This window comes from Drosophila miranda, chromosome 4 (assembly GCF_003369915.1).
Source record: "Drosophila miranda strain MSH22 chromosome 4, D.miranda_PacBio2.1, whole genome shotgun sequence".
Lineage (NCBI taxonomy): Eukaryota > Metazoa > Arthropoda > Insecta > Diptera > Drosophilidae > Drosophila > Drosophila miranda.
This window is the reverse complement of record NC_046677.1, coordinates 18,772,302-18,792,463: the sequence shown is the minus strand read 5'-3', so window position 1 is coordinate 18,792,463 and position 20,162 is coordinate 18,772,302. Positions and strand designations below refer to the sequence as shown.

Here is a 20,162-nt window from a genome sequence, read left to right as displayed (position 1 = left end):
TTCACCCTATAATTCGTTGCTCCATGTTCCTTCCTGCGACCCAACATTTGTACGTACATACATACATAGTTCATCGTACTACATACATCGTTTTGCCATACGTATGTATGTAAGAGTATGTGTTTGCAATCTAGCATATTAAATTCAAGCTGGAGATGGACTGGTTCATAAGGCACGTACATACATATGAACACGAAAATAAAAAGATTTATGCGGTATGTACTGAAATGTTGTTTAATTCATTGACAAGGTGGAAAATTTTTAACTCTGGTACAGACAGTAGCGTATTTTTATTGATTTTAAGTGAGAGGTGATGCCGGTCTACAATTACCTTTCGATTCTGCAATTGTATACAAGTTAAGATAATCGCGATTTTTTTTAGTTTTAGTCTCACACAACACAAATTGTACCAGGAACTGTGCTGTGCTCTCTAGTCTCTAGTTCAAGCATTATAAATGCAGTGTGAGTAAATGTATGCACACTTATAGTATTTTAATGAAAAAAGTTTCACCCTCCAAAGTTGGCCGATTATATACATGCATATTTACATATTAAATATGTATGTATGTACTTACATATAAATACAACTAGTTCAACTCTGTGCTTATTTTAATTAAGAATTGGGCAGACCAAATACAGTACGGATACAACACATCTTCAAGACCTCTCTAAGGCGGAGGTCGTCACTTTTTAAAGCCTTGAAGCCTTTTTAAAGTACTTGAAGTAAAACTCAGAAGAAAGCGTTTCCGACCACCAAATGCATAGATACTCTTGATCAGTATCAATAGCGATTCTGTCCGTCTTGTTTAAAGCCTAGTTTTGAGAGCTCCCCTGAATCAAGTATGCTTCCAAATTTGCTACGCCCATAACCGCCCCCAAAAAAGCGTAAATCTGTGGCATCCATAATAATAATAATGTAATTCTAGTGGCTACGTTACCCGGGTCTCTCTCTCACACTTTTCCTAGCGGCATTAAACTCAACATTTTCAAACTAAAAAAACGGCAATTTTGTTTCAACAAATAAGGAATGGAACAGATACTTTTATTAAAATTTTAAATTGTTTTTATAAGCTCTGCGAGCAGCTAAAGATCAGCTGTGGGCTGTTAACCAAAACATGGTTCAGCAAGTGCCTCACCAAATTGTTTCTTCGTTGTGCGCATTTTTTCGAACCCCTATGAAATTTATAATCAATGTTATTGTATGAAAATTTTGTTTTTGTGTTAACGTCAATATATACATTATGTAGAAAATCAATTTTTGTAATTGGTCTATATATGTCTTGCTTATAAAACAATAATTAAGTCTACTTACAACGAGCGCATGGTAGCGTACACCTGTCTTTCGTGTTTTAGAACCTACCATTCGCCTGGATTCAGTCTAATCTTAATTATTTCTGGAAATGTTAATCATCGTGCTTATTGCGGACGTTTCCGGTTTTATATATAGCGAATAACCATCATGGGAATGAATATTATGTGTCAGCTGAAAATCGGTGCAGGGCTTTTCGTGTTTTTAACAAACCAACAGAACATTTTTATATACATATATAGATATATATATTTATACATTTTCATGTTTATAAAGGTTATTAATGAATTACAATTAGTCAAGGCCTAATATCCCGACAAATATACAACGAAAGTACGAATCTCCATTGGGCTTAACTCAATTATATATTTTTTATCATCACTATCCGATATAAAGGAAATATCTACACCTTTAGGTCCTGAGGCTTGGTCATCTTTATGTGAATCGAAACGCTCTGTTTGAACATTCCGCTTAAGACGGTTACTTTCAGCACCAAACTGTCCAGATGGTAAAGCTTCATCAGAATATTTTACACCCAGCAACGGTTTTGCCGCACTTAATAAGTGCACAGTCTTTGCTAATTTTGAGAATGTTGCATATGAGTTGTATACCTCTTCCTCGGAGTCAGGTACAAATTGCAATCGTTGAGTTTCATTTAACCAGGCATTTCCATCAAGAGTTGTTTCACGCATATCGTTAATTTTAAAAGTACTTAGGACGTCCTTAACATTTATCTGTACGGATCTAGAATAATGTACATCTTCTCCTTTCTCCATTATATGTTCAAATCGTACAAGGAGTTGATTTAGGTGCCATGGTTCTAGCGTAAGTAAATGTACGGATTTTGGCAAAACCACCGAGATTCCATTAAACTAAAAAAAATGTGTGTGAAGTCAATAAAATTTAATAAATTTAATACTCACTATATTTCTAAAAGATGTGCGCCATTCCTCTGCATTGTAAGACTTCATATTGCTAAAAAATTTCAATGTAGGCAACAAGCTTTCTATTTGCACTATCCGTTCAGTAGCTTTTAAAGAAATGCTTTCGCGAGTACCGGACTGACCAAAGAAGAAAAGATGCTTGCCTCGTGCAATTAAACCTTTGCCGTGCTCAGTTTCATTTAATGCTTCTCCCACACCAAATGCATCATCGTGTAGCAAACGACGGTGTACCATCAGTTCTAGGGCCCCATCTTGTAGTGAGCTTCCGCCTTGGGCTCTGTCCGTAAGAATTGCCATACGCGCCGTTTTGTCCTCCAAAGTAATTTTTGTTGTCACAGGGTAGTAATTACCTGATACTTCTTCGTTCAGTTTTAAGTTCCATGTATCACGGCGGTTTCGCTGTCTCTTTATCATTTCACGACCTTTGGGTTATTAAATAGAAATCACATTATTTGGAATATAATAGAGGTTAGTAGTATAAATAATTTATAATTTTATAGATACTTTTTATGCTTAAAAAAAAAACTAGTTTAAAACTGTAGAATTGTAGTTTTAAGTAGGAAATGAGAGTCGAATGTAATGAGGATCTAATCGGTGTAAATTAGTGTAATTATATGTGTTTAATCGTCCGTACCGAGTACTTGTAAACTTACTCCCGTAAAGAGCTCAGTCAAAGGAACTGAAGTTGGATTCCTACCAAGGAAATATATATATCTTTTTCTCTTTCATAGCTCAGTAGGATTAGGTAAAAATTCGTACACGCGATTGGTAAGGCTAATTGTATTTGTGTTCAATACTATTATTTTTATCATAGAATCTCACCGTTTGAATCGGTGTAGAATATGCCCGCCGACTCGATGCCAGAGTTAAAGCGGGTAATGACTTCTTTGCCAACATCATCAGCAATTGGAATTGGGCCGATTAACCACTCGAACTCAGCATAACTTTTCGAGCGATATACGCGCACTACTTGACTTATCCAATCATTGAATTTCTGATGGACCTCTTGCACAATTTCGCCTCTGTATACTTCTATATCTACTTGGTTAGCGACGAAGTGGATTTTATTTTTGTTTGGCCGGAAGATGTAAGCTCCAGATGATCGATTTAGAAACTCCGCATTGTTTCCTTTAGCACCTTCATAGTACAGGAACTCTTGGCTAACGATTCGTGTCAAGCCATCAGCAGTTACTTCTGAGAGAAACCCATTAGTGTCAAAACCTAATTTAATATACTGCATAAAGACAAATTACTAAAAAGGTACAACGGTAGATAGCTTATGATTAAGATTTTCTTACTTCGTTTCCAATTACTGTTAAACTTGATGTTTTCTTTGGTGAAAAACTTGGCCTGAGGAATTCTTCAGAAGAATTTAACTTTTCAATATAATAAGTCCTATATCCCAATGGTGGAAGGTTAGTCGCGAAAAATACCAGCTCATACTGTGCATTTGAGCTTCTGTTTTTCATTTTCATTACTGCGGAGGGTATTGGCAACATCTGAATTTCCATAGGCACACCTATAATTTAAAAGATATCGTTTGATCTTCTGTAAAAAACTTGTTTGATTTTTATCACCATACCCTTATTATCAATAACTTTATAATTGTAGTGTGTAACGGGTACTCTCACATATTCATCGGTAAAATGAGCCAGTGGATTGTAAAGCGTTAATGCAAATCTTTCATTTGACTCGGATACGGGACAAGAAGTGATGTTCAGCAAGGGACAGATTTTAAAATCAAAAATATAATCAGAACGTGTCTCACTTGTACTCGAACTTGTCTCCGATTGTACGGATAATTGATTTAGCACATATCTTGTGTTCGCAGCGCATGCCCTGATCCCGACACTTAAGCGTTTTGCATAATCTAACGCGACCTTTTGCTTTTCTGTGCCGGTTATTGCATCATGGTGCTGCATGATGCCAAGTGTTTCGCGCATAAATGTCAAATGAGGCTCAAATTCAACTGATTTTTTTGGAGCAATTGCACTTAGTTGCTTGCATACTTGCAAGAAATGATTACCATCCCGCTCAAAGCGCTTTAGCGTTGGTCGCGATGTAAAGTATCCCGTCCAATAAGCATGAGGGTCAGATGCGTATGGAAAGAAGTCATCACTCTTCGTGGGCCATGTAATGCCGGACTCGTGCAGCGACTTGAGATAACAAGATGGGGTCGAATAAATTAAGTTTATATTTGACCCATTCACCTGCCGCGCATTCGCATACCTGTGAATAAAAAAAAAAGATTATCTGCCTAAAGGTTTTCCAACTCGCTTAATTCCGTGATTGGTATACTTTGTTAAGGAAAGCCCCTGCCGTTTAGTTACTTACTTAATTAATTTGTCCATGTTTGTATACCACATTCCGGCGTTTTGGTAGTGAAAATCCTCACCCATAGTAATAAGTAAGTTAGGTGTCCGATAACTTTCAGCCATTTTAGTAACAAAATTAAAGAAAGCATCTACCTGTTTATACATATATACATTTACATATAAGGGTGGCAATGATTGAAATTAATTTTTTCACGTTCTGACAAAACATTTTGGACAGAATATTCTTATCTGAGAGGCTTTCGTTAACAATAGACGGTGCACATAAAAACTAAATTTCAATTACCGTATTAATTTGTCGAGATTTTTGTAATAAACTTGCGCAGCCTGATATGTAAAGTCACCACCCATTGTTATAATAACATTGTCGGTTCGGTAGTATTTGCTTTGTGTTTTGGCATAATCCAAAAACGTATCGACCTAGTGCAATCAGTAAAGCAATAGGAAACCGAAAAAAAATTTCAAAATGTTGAATACGTTGCCTCTTGTAAGTGGTAACACCAAAAACATCGAATATTTGGAATCTCACCCGTTCTTTAACATTGTTATCGGGGCTATGTTTTCCATCTATTATGGGATCATCACTGCACAGAATATCAAAACAAAATCCATCCGGTGCTTGGTAATTATTGTAAAGGGCACCAGTGAACAGATCAGAAGACTTTCCTATTTTGAGAGTGTATACGTTACCATTTTGTTAAAAACAAAAAAAAACCAGTTTAAGAAACAAATTAATAGTAATAAAACATTATAAAATAATAAAAAAAATTCCAAATACCCAAATTTGCGGATCCGTGCCATATCATTTCAGCGTTCTTTGTCATTAGGCGTTCGTCCTTATCCTGGTAATCTAATCGCCCGAAAAACATTCCATCGAATCCCATTTGCGCGAATATTGAAGCCATCTCTCTTGAGTGACCAAATGGATCAATTTGCCACCCTATTCGAGGGCGACCACATTCTCCAAAGGTATCATTTAAACGTCTGAAATATCTCTGTTAATCGATTTTGTTGTATAAAATTGTATTCTCATACATACCTTAGTCCCCAGGAAAATTGATCTATTATGCTTTGATAATGCGTTGTGGCTTCATCATTCATACTCCATGCTCCACCAATAAACTCCAGCCTTCCTTCGCTTACCAACTTTTTTACGGATTCTTGAACTGATGAAGTTTGCTCCTTCCACCATTTAAAGAAAAAAGCCGATTCAACGTAGATAAATCGTTTCTCTGGATCTTTGATCAAAGCGTCCACAACTGAATCAATAATATATTGCACACCAGCCTTTTGAATTTTAGTCTCACTGCCGTAGTAATATTGGTCAACCGTTTTTAACCATCCGACGTCATCATGGGTGTGTGCTATCAGATGCACATTTAACATATTCGGTTTTGTAGGATGACAGCTCTGAAATTTTTGGATATTCGGTATGGTTACAATTAAAAATGTTTAAAAAGTAATTAAAGCATTAATTAATATTTAAAATAAGAGCAGTATGTATGTCTTTTTGTAAAGATATTAGCTGTTTTTATCCGCATCAGTACCATCAAATACGATTTTCATGCCCAAGAGCTCGGCTAAGGATAAAAAGTCATCCATAAATCCGAAAATGCGAATCTTCTAAGGAAATATTTCTAAAGATAAAGTTGTACATATTGTATATTAATTTTTGTAACTTGAATAACCAAATCTCTCTATGTTCGTCACTTGGACTGAAAAAAACATGATATGTATAGCAAATTTTACCCCATGTTTGCTTCATTTGTCGAACATATTTTTATAAGCGCCGCAGCGACTGCACGTCGAGCTTTTTAAACTGTTGCTGCACGCTTTGCGTACACTCTACAGCAATTCAGTTGTCAGTTGTACTATGCTATATCATATTTTATTCCGCAAGTCAAGCTAATGAACACTGAAACAAAAGCCAAGCTTTTGCCGGGAAGAAGGCGCAAAAAGAGAGAAAAAGCTCAAATCTAAATGAATTTGATATTCTGTGCAGCATGGGAATACATGAATGTAAATAGTCTGAAATGATATTGTATACGTCACACGTGCACGATATTCAAAAATATGTTCATTGCATTTACCTTACCAGTAAGGAAACACGCCGAAGTTTATGAATATATTAATATGAATACATATACATATGTATATACTTATTGAAGTTCAGTCACCAATAAATGCTTATCATTCAAACAGGCGGTTCGGCTGCAGCACACGGCAACCCAAACAGACATCTATTTATGACGACGGACAGACATAAATATATGTATAGAGTTGTCTGCTGATGTTGATCCTACAAATATGTATATATGTACATGTATGGCTACATATACATATCTACATATATGCGCTTCAACCTCAGGTTGAAATAACTATACTTGCTGTAATATCAATAGCAGGATTCATATTGCATGTACACATGTATTTTTAAACTGAAGCAACTACTATCGCAAATATGTGTGTGTATATGTGTAATATGTAAATATACATATGTATAAGTAAACCAGAGGCCGGTGCATAGGAAATTGTTCCGATGCTGCGCTCACGTATAGCAGTGGTTGGCCCAAAACAATGTTTTGTTTTGCCTGCTGTCTACTCACACAAAAGCAATAAAAAAACATGTGAACACGCACATACAAATGTATCTATATATATGCAAGCCGATCCCTGAAGTAAACATACAAACGATCAGTCAAAGAGACTTGTGTAATTTTCTTGAAAATAATATAATACTCTAGTAAATAATAAAGACAACGGTGGGGTACTTTTATTATCGACTCCAAGAGGTTAAATTTCTTTGTTGTTGTATTTTAAATGCGCATTTACTCACCAGATAGCCGCACTGGGATGCCGGTGACTCTCCCAATTTGTCGTAGGCTGCATTGATATTTCGCATATCGACGCCATGTAGAAAGTAAGAAAATATGCATAAAGCTGCAGACCAAGATATAGTTTCGCGAGACATGGTAGCTTTCTCCTTACTATGCTATATGGACAAAAGGAACACAAATGTACATACAGACTTACGAATAATTTTACACACAAACATAAGCGCTAAATTAATGTACTTTGATAAGGAATCGACTAAGCGAACTTACTGAATGTTTCCAACACCAATAACCAACCACATCGGAATGATCAAGCGGAGAACACAACTCAGCTCGAGAACTAAAAATGTACTTGATTGCTCTCTTTGGCGTTGATATGTATGTACATGTACATTCATCCGTATGTATGTGTACATTAAACTCAATACATGGTTTGTAGCACTACGGCGGTCAGCGAATGCACTGATGTAGCCACAACCTACAAGTTGTCACTAGCTACTAGCCAGCTACTGGTAGTCGAGCGTCGGAACAGTCGAAATATAAACAAAAAGACTCTACAGAAGCAAGTTAATATAAAGAGAAAACTAAAATCAAAAAAAATAATTCAAAGAACAAACAAGAAAGTAAAACAAACAAAAATAATTACTATATTTTGAACAACTGTTGTAACAACTTTAAAGCAATTTCAAAAAATGTGTTTTTTATATGTATTTATGTGTATGTAGAGCCCTGCATGAATCCACAGTAATCATAAAATCATAGCTATATTCCCGCTTCTTTCAGTAAGATTTCAATTTGCCCGAATCAATGAAATGTTCCAAATTTGTAAAGCTCCAAATCTATCAGAAATTGTCGGTCTGACTCGAATCGTAAATATGGTGTTGCATAGTGCTGTTGACCTGACCAATTAGGTCAACAACACTTTATGTTTTCGAGCTAACGGCTTTCGCAGACCTATTTTGTTATCGATACTTCGGAATTAAATCTCTGTTACACATAACAGAGGCTTTTGTGCACATAATACTCTTAATTCTGGGCTTAACAGAACTAAATTTGGCGTTTAACAGAACAGGTGAAAATGAAACAGAATGTTTTGGGCGAAAACGCAACATAGAGAGGCACAAGCGCTATTTATGTTCAACCGTAATTTCGTGCACTTCGCCTATTTAGATTCCATCTAAAAACCAATATTCTAGATGTTTCCATTCCTGACAGTCCGTTGAATATTTCAATATTTAAATATCCCGGGTCGTATCGGCAACGCCCATCTTAGCAGCCTGTGCAGCCAAGGACGATCAATCCTGACCTGAGCCATGTTTTTGGTGGGACGGTTTGGGGCCCTACAGCGATTATGTCTCTCCTGTGTTTCTTTTCTAGGGTCTAAGTCTAGGCTCTCCTGGGGTCTTTTCTTTTATATCCCGCATATTTTTATACCCGATACTCAAAATGAGTTTTGGTGTATATTAGATTTGTGGTAAAAGTGGATGTGTGTAACGTCCAGAAGGAATCGTTTCCGACCCCATAAAGTATATATATTCTTGATCAGCATCAATAGCCGAGTCGATTGAGCCATGTCTGTCTGTCCGTCTGTCCGTCTGTCCGTCCGTCCGTCTGTCCGTCTGTCCGTCCGTCCGTCCGTCCGTCCGTCCGTCCGTCTGTCCGTCCCCTTCAGCGCCTAGTGCTCAAAGACTATAAGAGCTAGAGCAACGATGTTTTGGATCCGGACTTCTGTGATATGTCACTGCTACAAAAATATTTCAAAACTTCGCCCCGCCCACTTCCGCCCCCACAAAGGACGAAAATCTGTGGCATCCACATTTTTAAATATACGATAAAACGCAGAATCGTAGAGGATGACTATATGTTCTAAAGTGTAAAATCTCAATTAGATCGTATAATTATTATAGCCAGAATCAAGAAAACAATTTCATTCTTTCTCGCTCTGTCTCTCTCTAACACACAGGTTTCATGGTCGGTTTTGCCAATTGCAAAATATGAGTTCAAGGATCTCAGAACCTATAAGAGCCAGAGCAACCAAATTTGGTATCCACACTCCTGTGATATCGGACCTTGACCATTTTGTGTCAAAATTTCGCCACACCCCCTTCCGCCCCCGCAAAGGACGAAAATCTGAGGCATCCACAAATCTCAGAGACTATTAAGGCTAGAGTAACCAAATTTAGTACACACACTCCTTTAAGATGTCACTATAAAACGTATATCTCAAAATTTCGCCCCACTCCCTTCCGCCCTTCCGCCACAAAGGACGAAAATCTGTTGCATCCACAATATTGCAGATTCGAGAAAACTAAAAACGCAGAATCATAGATAATGACCATATCTATCAGATTGCTAAATCTGGATCAGATCAGATCATTTTTATAGCCAAAAGCAAGAAATCAATTTGCAGTGGCTACGCAGCGCCCGACGTCACGCTCAGACTGATTTTCTGTCTCTCTCGCACGCACTCTTTGTAGTGTCGTTCAATATTAGCGGCGTCTGCCGAAGGAGAGCAATACTTACTAAGTATCGGGTATAAATGTAGAGTTGCGGTGTCCGCAGCAACTCACAACGTTCCCCATCGTTTACCTTAAACTTGGAAATCTTGCACGTGTGCGGAGATAAACAGTTTCCCCGTGACATCCCTCGAGTACTCGCCGAGTCGAGTACATTTGACTGGAAATCATGCCAATGTCCAGAGATCGCATGACACCCTGACATGTAGAAGTGAGTTGGTTTCATGGCCAAGCTATACAACCAACCTTGGTACTAACCCTGGCACAAGGTACTAATGTTACGTACACTTACACACTGGCGAAAATCTTCTAACTGAACCCTCCACGAAGGTGCCGGCTGGGCAATGAACACTGCATTGATTGATTGCTTGCTCTTGTCCGAGGTAATGCAGGATCATCGTCGGTTTCAGCGTCTTTCTGACTTGCTGGTGGAGGAGCTGGCCAAAGTGAAACCTAAAGGTGCCTACCGTATAGGCATAAAAACCCAAAATTAACCAAACTTTCAGTTCGGTTTTGGATATTAGCCCAAATGTCAGAAAGAAGCGTGCCTGATGACTCTTTGCAATTTGAGATGCATGGGCTCCTTAGTCGATGCAGGCTCGGACGTAGGTAGGTGATCTGACAGATCTCAGCTAGTTTTAGGTGTATTATCTTCACAAAACCTTCCATTTTTTCCGCGGCACACCAAATGGTACACCAGTTTGCATCCCGGCCCCAAGGTGCCGATATATAGCTGATCCTGTCTATACCGATAGCAAAGGTGGTCTTACCAATGCAGTCCAAGGGACCGAGCACTTTGGTTTCTCCAAAGAGGACTAGAGTGTTCAGCATGCTGGTAATCCATTTCCCAACGAGGAGTTAAGCATGTGATCCTAAAGATCAGAAAAAAAGGTAGAGGATTTGCTCTACTCTCAGAGACAATAAGAGCTACAGCAATGATATTTTGTATCCAGACTCCTGTAATATCACACTGAATCAAGTTTGTTTAAAAATGTTGCCACGCTTTCTTCCGCACCCACATGGGACGAAAGTCTGTGGCATCCACAATTTTGAAAATAGCCAGAAGGAGCAAATGAAACTGCAGTGGCTTCGATAGCATAGAAACGCGCTTACTAATTCTCTCTCTATCTCACGCACTCGATCGTAGGGGGGCCATACTGACTGAGTATCGGATATAAATGTAGACTAGCGTTCGTAGCTGCGACGTAAAACGTTCTCATTCGTTTCACTACGATCTGCTCACTGAAAAAATTTAAGAGATCGAAACACAGTTGGCCTCTCAGAGAACCGAACAGTGTTCTTCTCTTCGCTTGGTTTCTCGTGCTCACAAGGACAATTAAAGGGGTTATTTGGGTTAGTTCACAGCACCAAAAAACATGCAATTGAGCAGAGCCCCAAAATTGTCCGCATAAAGTGACTTTTGTTGTTCTTGTGGTGTTTGATAGAGATAAAGAGAGAGAGAAAGACAAAGCTACAGACAACTTATCCAGATGTAGAAAACGTGGGTAAAGATAATTCCTAAAACAAGATATTGTATGCAATTAGTTAGTTTTATTTTAATTTAGCAACAGTACCGTAACACCAAATCCAGTTTTAGAAATATAATTATGTGGTAAATAATTTATTAATGATGGACTATAAAGGTACGAATTTGCATTGGTAGCAGCGTAACACTGAACTTAGAAGCATCCATCGTATAATTAGCCTCCAGTGGCTTATGTGGAGTAAAGAAGTAACTGACTGAAGAAGGAATAATGCCGGTACCATCATGATGAAACTTGAATCTCTTCATTTGTCTTAGAGGCATATTTCCATCTAAAGTTACTTCCCAAATCTGTCGTCCGCGCAAAGATTCGAAAAGTGGATGAATGTTGTAGCTTTTTATGCCTCCACAGGAATTAAAGTTCTCCAATCGTAAAAGAATTTTGTTGGTTGAATAAGGCTCAAGGGAAAGAAGCTCCATTGATTCCGGAAAATCGTTAAAATCTGGCATCATGTGCTGAACTATCGAAGGAACGGTATTTGTTTTACTGAAAAACTTACAAAATGGCAAATGTAATTCATGGTGGGTTAAACGCTCAAAACAATTCGGATTCTCTGGGACAGCATTCAGAATAAGAAAAACTTTTCCTCGTGCTATCAAACCTTTACCAAACTGTTCTTCATTAAGAGCTTCGCCGACCCCAAATGCATCGTCATTTAATAAACGACGATGTAGCATCAACTCCAATTCACCGTCTTCCAAGCTAGTTCCGCCCTGTGAACGATCATTAAGTAGAGTTATACGCTTATGATCATCTTGAATGTACATTTGTGCGGTAACTGGATAGTAATTTCCACTTATTTCTTCTGTCATATCTGGATCGAAGAATTCTCGTTGGTTCCTTTTACGTTTAAGCATTTCTCGACCATTGGAATCAGTGTAAAAAGTGCCATTCGAGTATACGTTGCTTGTAAAGCGAGTAACAATTTCTTTTCCAACACCATCGTCTGTTGGAATTGGCCCAATTAGCCATTCAAACTCCACACGGTTTACTCCATCATAAATGCGTACTACTTGGGAAATCCACTCGTTCACATGTTGATGAACTTCCCTAACATTCTTACCATTGTAAATTGAATATTCTATTTTATCGCTTAGAACTTGAATTTCTCCGTCTGGACGAAAAACATATGCACCTGAGGATCGATTTTTTGAACTGCCGTTATTGCCCCGGAAGCCTTTATAAATGGCAAAGCTTTGATGAATATTTTCGGATACACCATTCATTTCTACAGCTTTAAGGTGGCCTGTACTTTTGGTGAACACAAGCCTTATAAGCTGAAAATTATTTCATTGAATTGAATTAGTGGTAATTACTCTTTTGTATCTTACTTACTGAGTTCTCTAACGTGAATTCATCTGCGTCGTTCTCAGCTATGGGTATTGTTTGATCGTTAATTAAGTCATGTTTCTTTCTTGGTAAGGGAAGTACGCGAATATAGAAGTTGGAAACTTTTTTCACACTGGCCTTAAAGACTAATTCATGCTGAGTGTCATTCGAACGATGTTGAAGACATAAAATTTCCAATGGCACAGGTACAATCTCCGATGATATTTCACGACCTAAATAAAAACAGTTTGTTTATATAATATCAATCAATATCAAAAAATCATCACTTATACCGTTTTCATCGGTGACTTGATAGTTTTCTTCCGTTACGGGCACACGCACATATTGGGAAGAAGTGTGAGCCAGCGGGTTAACTAATGTTACCACTATGTTGTTAGCACTTGTCTGTGTAAGCGCGCAAACACTTATGTTTAATTCTAAGCAACTTTGGAACTCCGCACTAGTATGATTGGTTAACACACGCAGAGCATCGCGAGCATTATTTTCGGCTCCAATAATTGCGTTGTATAACATTTGATCGTAGTCTTGGGCAACTGCCTGTTTTTCAGTGCCCGTTATAGCATCATGATGCTGCATAACACCCATTGCCTGCCGCAAGATGCTTAGGGATTTTGTATGCTTAACGCTGGTCAGATTAGCTAGTGTGCTAAGTTGTTTAACCGTCTGAAGGAAATGATTTCCATCCCGCTCGAAACGTTTTTGGGTTGGACGAGAAGTAAAATATCCAGTCCAATAGGAATGATTGTCGCTAGAATATGGAAAGAAATCCTCGGTTTTGTTTGGCCAACTTTGCAGTAACTGATGCAATTCGTAAAGGTAGCAAGATGGAGTTGAGTAAAATAGATTGATTTTTGAACCCTCCAATTGACGGTTATTAACATACCTAATGTAAATGTAATGTAATTAAACAAATTTTTAAATAAAAGAAAAATTTATATTTTAGTTTTACCTGTAAGTACTTACTTAATTAGTTTGTCCATATTTTTAAAGTTTACCTCGGCGTCTTCATATTGGAAATCATCACCCATTGGAACCATTATATGATTAGCTCTGAACGACTTTGACATTGACGTTACGTAGGCAATAAAATCATCGACTCGTTTGTCCACGTTATTGTCGTAGCTCTTTTCGTCAATTATGGGATCATCCTGACAATGGATGTCAAAGCAGAACCCGGGAGGAGATCCATAGTGCTGATAAAGCAAACCAGTGAAAATTTCGGAGTCTTTAAAATATTCGCTAGATCTCCAAATCATTTCCATTGCCAGGGATTTCAGACGTGCGTCCTTTTCAACGTAATCCATGCGAGCAAAAAACTCACCGTTGTAACCCATTTGTGCAAATATAGAAGCCATTTCTCGGGAATGCCCGAAGGGATCTATCTGCCAACCAATTCGAGGACGAGCGCAAGTCCCGAAAGTATCTTTCAAAAATCTGAAAATATTTATATTTTGAAAATTATATATTTAAATTATTAGAAAGAGACGGTTTGGTTCATTGAACCATTGGTTTCATTCATTGGTTTAGTTTACGTGATGCACGAAAAAAACTAAAACAAATTACTGTCTTTACTTACTTTAAGCCTAAATTAAATTGGTCTATGACACTTTGGTAGTGAACTGTAGCTTCATCATTCATGCTCCACGCTCCTCCAGCAAATTCCAGGCGTCCTTCAGCGACTAATTGCTTCACAGCTATCTTCATAGTCACCGTTTGTTCAGAGTACCATTTAAAAAAAAATGATGTTTCTACTTGTATGAAACGACGCCTTGAGTCCTTTAATAGCTCTTCCACTACTGTGTCTAATATATATTGGACGCCTGCATGCTGAATATTATTCTTGCTTCCATAGTAATATTGATCAACTGTTTTTAGCCACCCGACATCATCGTGTGAGTGGGGAACTAAATGCACATTAATTATATTTGATTTGGTCTTATGGCAGGACTAAAATTGATAATTACAACATTAGAATGTTATTTTAAAGTGAAATAATGCAGCTCAAATCTATATACATGTATGTATCAACATTTTTACCTCAAATCCACAGACATGCTCGGCGACCACAATGTTAAGAGTAACCAAAACGAACAAAACTAGTATGCCGTTGAAATAGTTCATTTCGACAAACGGAAGGCTTTGCTGTAGCGTCTAATCGGTCGTATTAACTAGAATAAAATGAAATGCGGAATGAGCATTGAGCTTCGGACACCGAAGCTGTTCAATCCACCACTTAGTGATAAGCTTTTTAGATTGGACCCATTAGCTTGAGTGGGAATATAAAATTAAAATCAATTTATAAAATCCAACTGATAACAATTTGTTGCACTACCCATAATTTCTACAAATACTCAACCATATTTACATTTACAGCTGTATACAATTATGATTGGAATTACACATTAACATATGTTCATAGGCTTATTTGAATACAAATAAAAAGCTGAACATTTGTTTACAATTTTTGTACACTAGGCTACGAGTTTTTCTAATGTATATATGTACATACATGTGAATCAAAAAAACGTCAATCAAAAACAAAAACAACTACTGCAGGGTAATTTATTGTCGGAACATTTAATATAACGTTCATAGTTGTTCTGAATTGTTTTATGAATTTGTACCTGAACAAGGTAAACACAAAATATAAAGGCCAGCTTCGTGGATCTAATCTATGAATTCCGTTGCGGCAACAGTCAAGTATACGTCGAATGCAAACAATTAGACGTGCAATTTTTAAAATAAAAATAAACAATTCTAAATTTTGTTTAGGTTTAGCCGTTCTTGAGTTATACGTAAGTAGTGTAACTAACACGAATTTCTCTTAATAAAGCAAAAATTGAGAGATGCGCGGTCTGTTTTACCATATTTTCGGAACTGATAATAAATTCTTGTAAGGATAGGAAAGTGTAAAGCAGTTTCCAATAGCTCTGAGTCTACCCTACGAGGTTGTAGCCGGGTAGTCCAGGATTGGTTCAGAGTGCATATGACCAATCGTCGTTCCAGGGGAAAGTCATTCTATATCTGCGTGGCATCACCAAGCGGCCCAACGTCATAGGCGAGGGAATTTTGGTTTTTTTAAGATAAATGATAAGACCTCGAGGCTTCCATAAATCCGGATCTGAATATGCTTCTTCTGAATTACTATCATCCAGGTGTGAAATTGCCTGTGAAATTGAAGTGCTTGTGAGGTCTCTTGCATCCTCTTGCTGGGAGGGCTGCTTCTGTTGGTATAAAAATATATAACTGCGTGGCTTCACCAAGCGGCCCATCGTCACGGGCCGAGGAATTTTTGTTCTTGGCTGAATATAGATAATTCCATCGATTATCCATGTTGTCCAAAACATTGCGCTCTCTAGGGATACCCATTTTTTAACCATGCTTATTTCCATTTTAATGTCCTTAAAGTTAAGAGTTTATTTATAATCATTTACCAGTTCGGCTGTCTTCCTATCTTCTTACGACTATTTCCAGCATATCACCTCAGCGCATATTTACGTGAAATATTGCGTGTATTCGTTTTTTCTTAGTATTTTGGTACGGTACGAATAATTTTCTGTCGAGATTTTATTGGAGCTGTAGGTTTGTTGATATGCTGTCTAATATGAGATTTGACGAACAGACTGACATTCAGTTCTCTAGGCCCTCTTAGAACAACAAAATTCGTTTATACATTTGTTTAGATTTGTTCAATAGGAAAGACAACAATATTACAATCATTACAGCCTCGAGCATAATTATAGGATCTTTCAAGAGGAAATACAATTGACTAAATTACAAATGATTTTTAATATGCAGAAAGAGAAATGATGGGTGATTTGATCCAAGCTTAGATCCTTGATGAATGGTGGAATTTTTTGACAGATGTCAAATCTCGAATCCCACTGGCACCATCCACCATCTACCATCCATCAAAAAACCAGAAAAAAATGTTGTTTTGGTGGGTCGCATTGGCCGCAAAAAGAATACTAGAGCTATAGTTTGATCTGCCCTGGTCGACATTAAATGAATTTTTACGGGCCCAAAAAATCTTGCCCAATGCTTAGATCAAGATTTTCTATCTCTGTATTCCACTTCAACCTGTGTGTTTTGTTATATGAATGGCTCTAGGAAATCTAATATAAAAACGAGGGGGAACGTTGTGTGTACATTTATACCCGATACTTAGTCAGTATGGCTCTCCTCCGGCAGACGCCGCTAATATTAAACGACACGACAAAGAGTGCGTGCGAGAGACAGAAAATCAGTTTGAGCGTGACGTCGGGCGCTGCGTAGCTACTGCAAATTGATTTGTTCCTTCGGGTATAAATGCGGTGTCCGCAGCAACTCACAACGTTCCCCCTCGTTTATTTAAAAACCATCGGATATATATCGCAAAGAAACGTGCGGCTTAGGAACATCCCACATGGATGTTGTAGTACCTGGGAATTTTTGGGAACGATAAAACCTTACGGACCATTCCAGACCTATTAGAGGGAAAAAATTTAAGCATACTGGCTGACCCGGAAAATGTTTTTCTGCCATTTAAATGATCAATATTAATGTCGAAAAGGAATTGTGTACAGTGTTAAGCTTTTTTTAGTCCATTCTTAGCTAACATAAATAAGCTCAATGGCTTTCCCACGCGAGAACTATATACATATATATACCTGCTATACCCATTGCAGCTTTCAATCGAAGCTGCAGATCGGATTTCAAACAAAATTTCAGCCAAGCCAATTCTTTCGTTAATTTTTCACGGTTGAAATCTCCAAATTATATCTAACAACTATTGAAGTTTTTGCTACGCGTAATTTCGGATAGTATGTGCATGAGCAGTCAATAGGCTGTCCATTCGCCCGGCTGTTGGAAAATTGAGGTTGCTGCGACTGGCGAGTGCACGTTGGTTTGCGTAGATTTCTTCACTGCCCATGAAGTTTATTTGTAAATATGAATTTTCCTCGTTTGGCCCCAATAGACCCACTTTGTGGTAATCTTGTCCTCTAATTTTTAATGTTGAATTGAATTGTTACCACTTCGCGCAGTATAGTTGTGGAGATAATGTTTTTTATCCCCAATCGGCCGACTAATTATTTCGAATTAAATAAAACTCGGCGCAGAAATAAAATTACGATATGTTCTTTAATGCGTGAAATCCAAATTGCAAGTGTGGCTTGCCTGCCCTTTACATTGCCGCTCCGATCGCTAAGCGCAGCTTCGCTCGGCCGACGTCGGTAGGCAGACGCAAAGCGGAGATAGCGAAGAGCGAGATGGCAGAGAGCGTTTAGCAGGGCAAGCAAGCGCAAAGCTTTAACAAACAAATGAGTGACATAGACATAAGTAACAAACAAAATAAGCGGCTGAGGGCCAAGAATTAGGTGCTATTTGGCAAGCAGCTAATCGGCTGGGTTCTGCTCCGAACATTCACCCCCCGTTGGAAGGCAAAGGCTTTCAACAGATCCATCCTGAAGGGGCAGAACCGCTATTTTTCCAACGGCCCTCTTGAAGATGCTTGCTTGGGCGCAGCTGGCGGCTACGCTGGGATGATCGTCGAACGCAGCAATCGGCGCTTCTTTACGAAGGCGGCTTGTCGTGATTACGTCTTGATCATCGGGAACCTCTGTAATTGCATAGAATGGCAGGAAATTTGGCAATGTAGAAACTGTTGAAAGTTGAATTTCATTTGGCGTGGATATGTAGGTTTTTAATATATGGAAAAGTTCGCGCTGCAGTTCCTGATTCTCCGATCGCAGTTTTTCCACTTGCACCTGGCACTCGAGCAGCTGCTTCCTGCATTGCTGCTCTAAGTTTTGGTACTCCAGCGTTGTGGGTCGAAAATCGTCAATAGAGATGCACGAGGAATTTTCAAAAGCGGTTAAAGCTGCACGCTTATTCTCCGAGCTATCAATGCTTCCTGATACTATCCAACCAAGTTTTGTCTCCTGCAATGTTGGCAATTGGGCTGATAGTCGAATCTGTCCGACGCACATTAATTCGAAAAACAAACCAGCACCTATCAACAGATCGACACGCTGGGGCTTGGCGAAATTAGGATCAGCCAGTTTTAGATTATTTGGCATTGGCCAATCCTTTGCGTCTAAGCCGAAGTTAGGCTGCATTCCTGTGATTGAGGCAGTGATAATTGCAGAGAGGAAACCGCGATAGCTTTCGTCTTGAGATTGCAGGACGATGTCCACAGCCTTGCTGGATGGTAGAATTGACTCTCCAATACCGGCGATTTTAACGTGAGACGGGTGAGGATCTAACTGCAGCTGATTGGCGAGTCTCGATGTTATAAAGTTAACCTGAGAAGCGGAATCTAAAATGGCACGACATGGAATAAGCGATCCAAAACGGCCCCTGACATATACGATTGCAGTAGCTAGCAGCACGTTTTGGCTAGGCAGAGATTTTTGACTCGAGGGGGAGGGCTAATATATTTGCTTGCTACTAGGGCACTTGCAGGATCATGCTGGGTCGATTCCGTGCTCGGCGACGGCAACTCAGCGTCAGCGCCCGACTGCATGTGGAGCAGTGTGTGATGCTTGGCTTGGCAATTTCTACATGCCCCTGACTTGCAGCGTTGCAATGAATGGCCTTTGTTGAGGCAGTTTAGACATAAATGTCGTTTCTTCACCTCCTTGTATCGAGAAAAAACAGGGAGATCTATAAATGCCTGGCATCGGGATATGTAGTGATCGGAGGATTTGCAATACTTGCATGTTGAGCTATTATGATCGTTAATGGAGGTGATTAGGGTGCTAGGTTTACTTTCTCCCACCTGCTGGCTAGGAATTGTTACCATAGCCGATCCCAAATTTTCCAGCATCCGACATCTTGCTTCCAAGAATGAGGCCATGCTTGACCACCGAGGCAATCCTGACGTCGGCAAGTTCTCTTCCCATTTCTCCTTGGTCTTGTGGTCCAATTTCGTGCCTACGATGAAGATCAGCAACCCATCGGAAATCTCCTGCGGGGTCGCCAAGGTCTGAAGTGCACGCAAGTGCGAATTGATTTTATCGCTGAGCGCGCGCAAGCCGATAGCCGAGCCCTTCTCCACCCCTTGCAGCCCGAAAATAGCCTTGACGTGTGCCTGAAAATGTAACAGTTTATTATCGAATCGCAACATTAGTAAATTCAACGCCTTGTCGTAATTCTCCTCAGAAAGTTCCAAGGAACGAATCGTATCCAGCGCAGCACCATCTAGACATCCACGAAGATATTGGAATTTTTCGATGATTGGTATACGATGGTCTTTGTGCACCATTGTCGAAAACATCGCGTGGAATTCTGGCCAATCCATGTAGCTCCCACCGAATCGCGGAAGCTGCAACTCGGGCATTCGAGAACGGC

At 38.9% G+C, this 20,162-nt stretch overlaps 4 protein-coding genes across 8 annotated transcripts in view; 1 reads left to right on the top strand and 3 right to left on the bottom strand.

Moving 5' to 3' along the window:
- Nucleotides 1–140: 140 nt before the first annotated feature.
- LOC108163444 (protein piwi) overlaps nucleotides 141–20,162 on the top strand; it is a 36,234-nt gene continuing 16,212 nt past the window's right edge. Inside the window, exon 1 of the mRNA XM_033393655.1 lies at nucleotides 141–215. Coding sequence (XP_033249546.1) covers nucleotides 156–215 — 60 coding nt within the window. The 5' untranslated portion in view covers nucleotides 141–155. The remainder of the gene's footprint in view (nucleotides 216–20,162) is intronic.
- Nucleotides 1,533–7,799, bottom strand: LOC108162999 (lysosomal alpha-mannosidase). 4 transcript variants are annotated; one of them, XM_033393652.1, is made up of 11 exons: nucleotides 7,691–7,799; nucleotides 7,423–7,578; nucleotides 5,626–5,996; nucleotides 5,365–5,570; nucleotides 5,116–5,252; nucleotides 4,873–5,006; nucleotides 3,836–4,482; nucleotides 3,552–3,772; nucleotides 3,076–3,487; nucleotides 2,233–2,675; nucleotides 1,533–2,181 (listed from the first exon to the last, which is right to left on the bottom strand). In XM_033393652.1, the coding sequence occupies exons 2-11, from the start codon at nucleotides 7,555–7,557 to the stop codon at nucleotides 1,615–1,617; spliced, it is 3,273 nt and encodes a 1,090-aa protein (XP_033249543.1). In that variant the 5' UTR covers nucleotides 7,558–7,578; nucleotides 7,691–7,799; the 3' UTR covers nucleotides 1,533–1,614. The 4 variants fall into 4 exon arrangements, with proteins under 4 accessions (XP_033249543.1, XP_033249542.1, XP_017153506.2 ...); XM_033393651.1 differs by lacking the exon at nucleotides 4,873–5,006 and adding an exon at nucleotides 4,588–4,721 and having other exon boundaries at nucleotides 7,423–7,573; nucleotides 7,691–7,779; XM_017298017.2 differs by having other exon boundaries at nucleotides 7,423–7,573; nucleotides 7,691–7,778.
- On the bottom strand, nucleotides 11,466–15,776 carry LOC108164109 (lysosomal alpha-mannosidase). Of its 2 annotated transcripts, XM_033393654.1 has the most exons (7): nucleotides 15,695–15,776; nucleotides 14,868–14,998; nucleotides 14,407–14,777; nucleotides 13,794–14,264; nucleotides 13,103–13,713; nucleotides 12,816–13,042; nucleotides 11,494–12,757 (listed from the first exon to the last, which is right to left on the bottom strand). In XM_033393654.1, the coding sequence occupies exons 2-7, from the start codon at nucleotides 14,949–14,951 to the stop codon at nucleotides 11,561–11,563; spliced, it is 2,961 nt and encodes a 986-aa protein (XP_033249545.1). In that variant the 5' UTR covers nucleotides 14,952–14,998; nucleotides 15,695–15,776; the 3' UTR covers nucleotides 11,494–11,560. The 2 variants fall into 2 exon arrangements, with proteins under 2 accessions (XP_017155192.2, XP_033249545.1); XM_017299703.2 differs by lacking the exons at nucleotides 14,407–14,777; nucleotides 14,868–14,998; nucleotides 15,695–15,776 and having other exon boundaries at nucleotides 11,466–12,757; nucleotides 13,794–14,023; nucleotides 14,152–14,242.
- Nucleotides 15,781–16,385, bottom strand: LOC117188963. The gene is made up of 2 exons (XM_033393665.1): nucleotides 16,293–16,385; nucleotides 15,781–16,231 (listed from the first exon to the last, which is right to left on the bottom strand). Exons 1-2 carry the CDS (start codon nucleotides 16,305–16,307, stop codon nucleotides 15,806–15,808), a joined length of 441 nt encoding a protein of 146 aa, XP_033249556.1. The 5' UTR covers nucleotides 16,308–16,385; the 3' UTR covers nucleotides 15,781–15,805.

What these genes read in the sequence shown, in the direction of transcription:
- LOC108162999 (XM_033393651.1), bottom strand. Translation starts at nt 7,722, where the DNA reads ATGTGGTTGGTTATTGGTGTTGGAAACATTCA. An exon ending in ATAACAATGTTAAAGAACGG is followed by an intron (nt 4,722 to 5,115) that starts GTGAGATTCCAA and finishes ATGTATAAACAG; the next exon opens with GTAGATGCTTTCTTTAATTT. An exon ending in TAAAGTTATTGATAATAAGG is followed by an intron (nt 3,773 to 3,835) that starts GTATGGTGATAA and finishes TTTAAATTATAG; the next exon opens with GTGTGCCTATGGAAATTCAG.
- LOC108164109 (XM_033393654.1), bottom strand. Translation starts at nt 14,951, where the DNA reads ATGAACTATTTCAACGGCATACTAGTTTTGTTCGTTTTGGTTACTCTT. An exon ending in CAATTTAATTTAGGCTTAAA is followed by an intron (nt 14,265 to 14,406) that starts GTAAGTAAAGAC and finishes AAATATTTTCAG; the next exon opens with ATTTTTGAAAGATACTTTCG. An exon ending in TCAAGTCACCGATGAAAACG is followed by an intron (nt 13,043 to 13,102) that starts GTATAAGTGATG and finishes GTTTTTATTTAG; the next exon opens with GTCGTGAAATATCATCGGAG.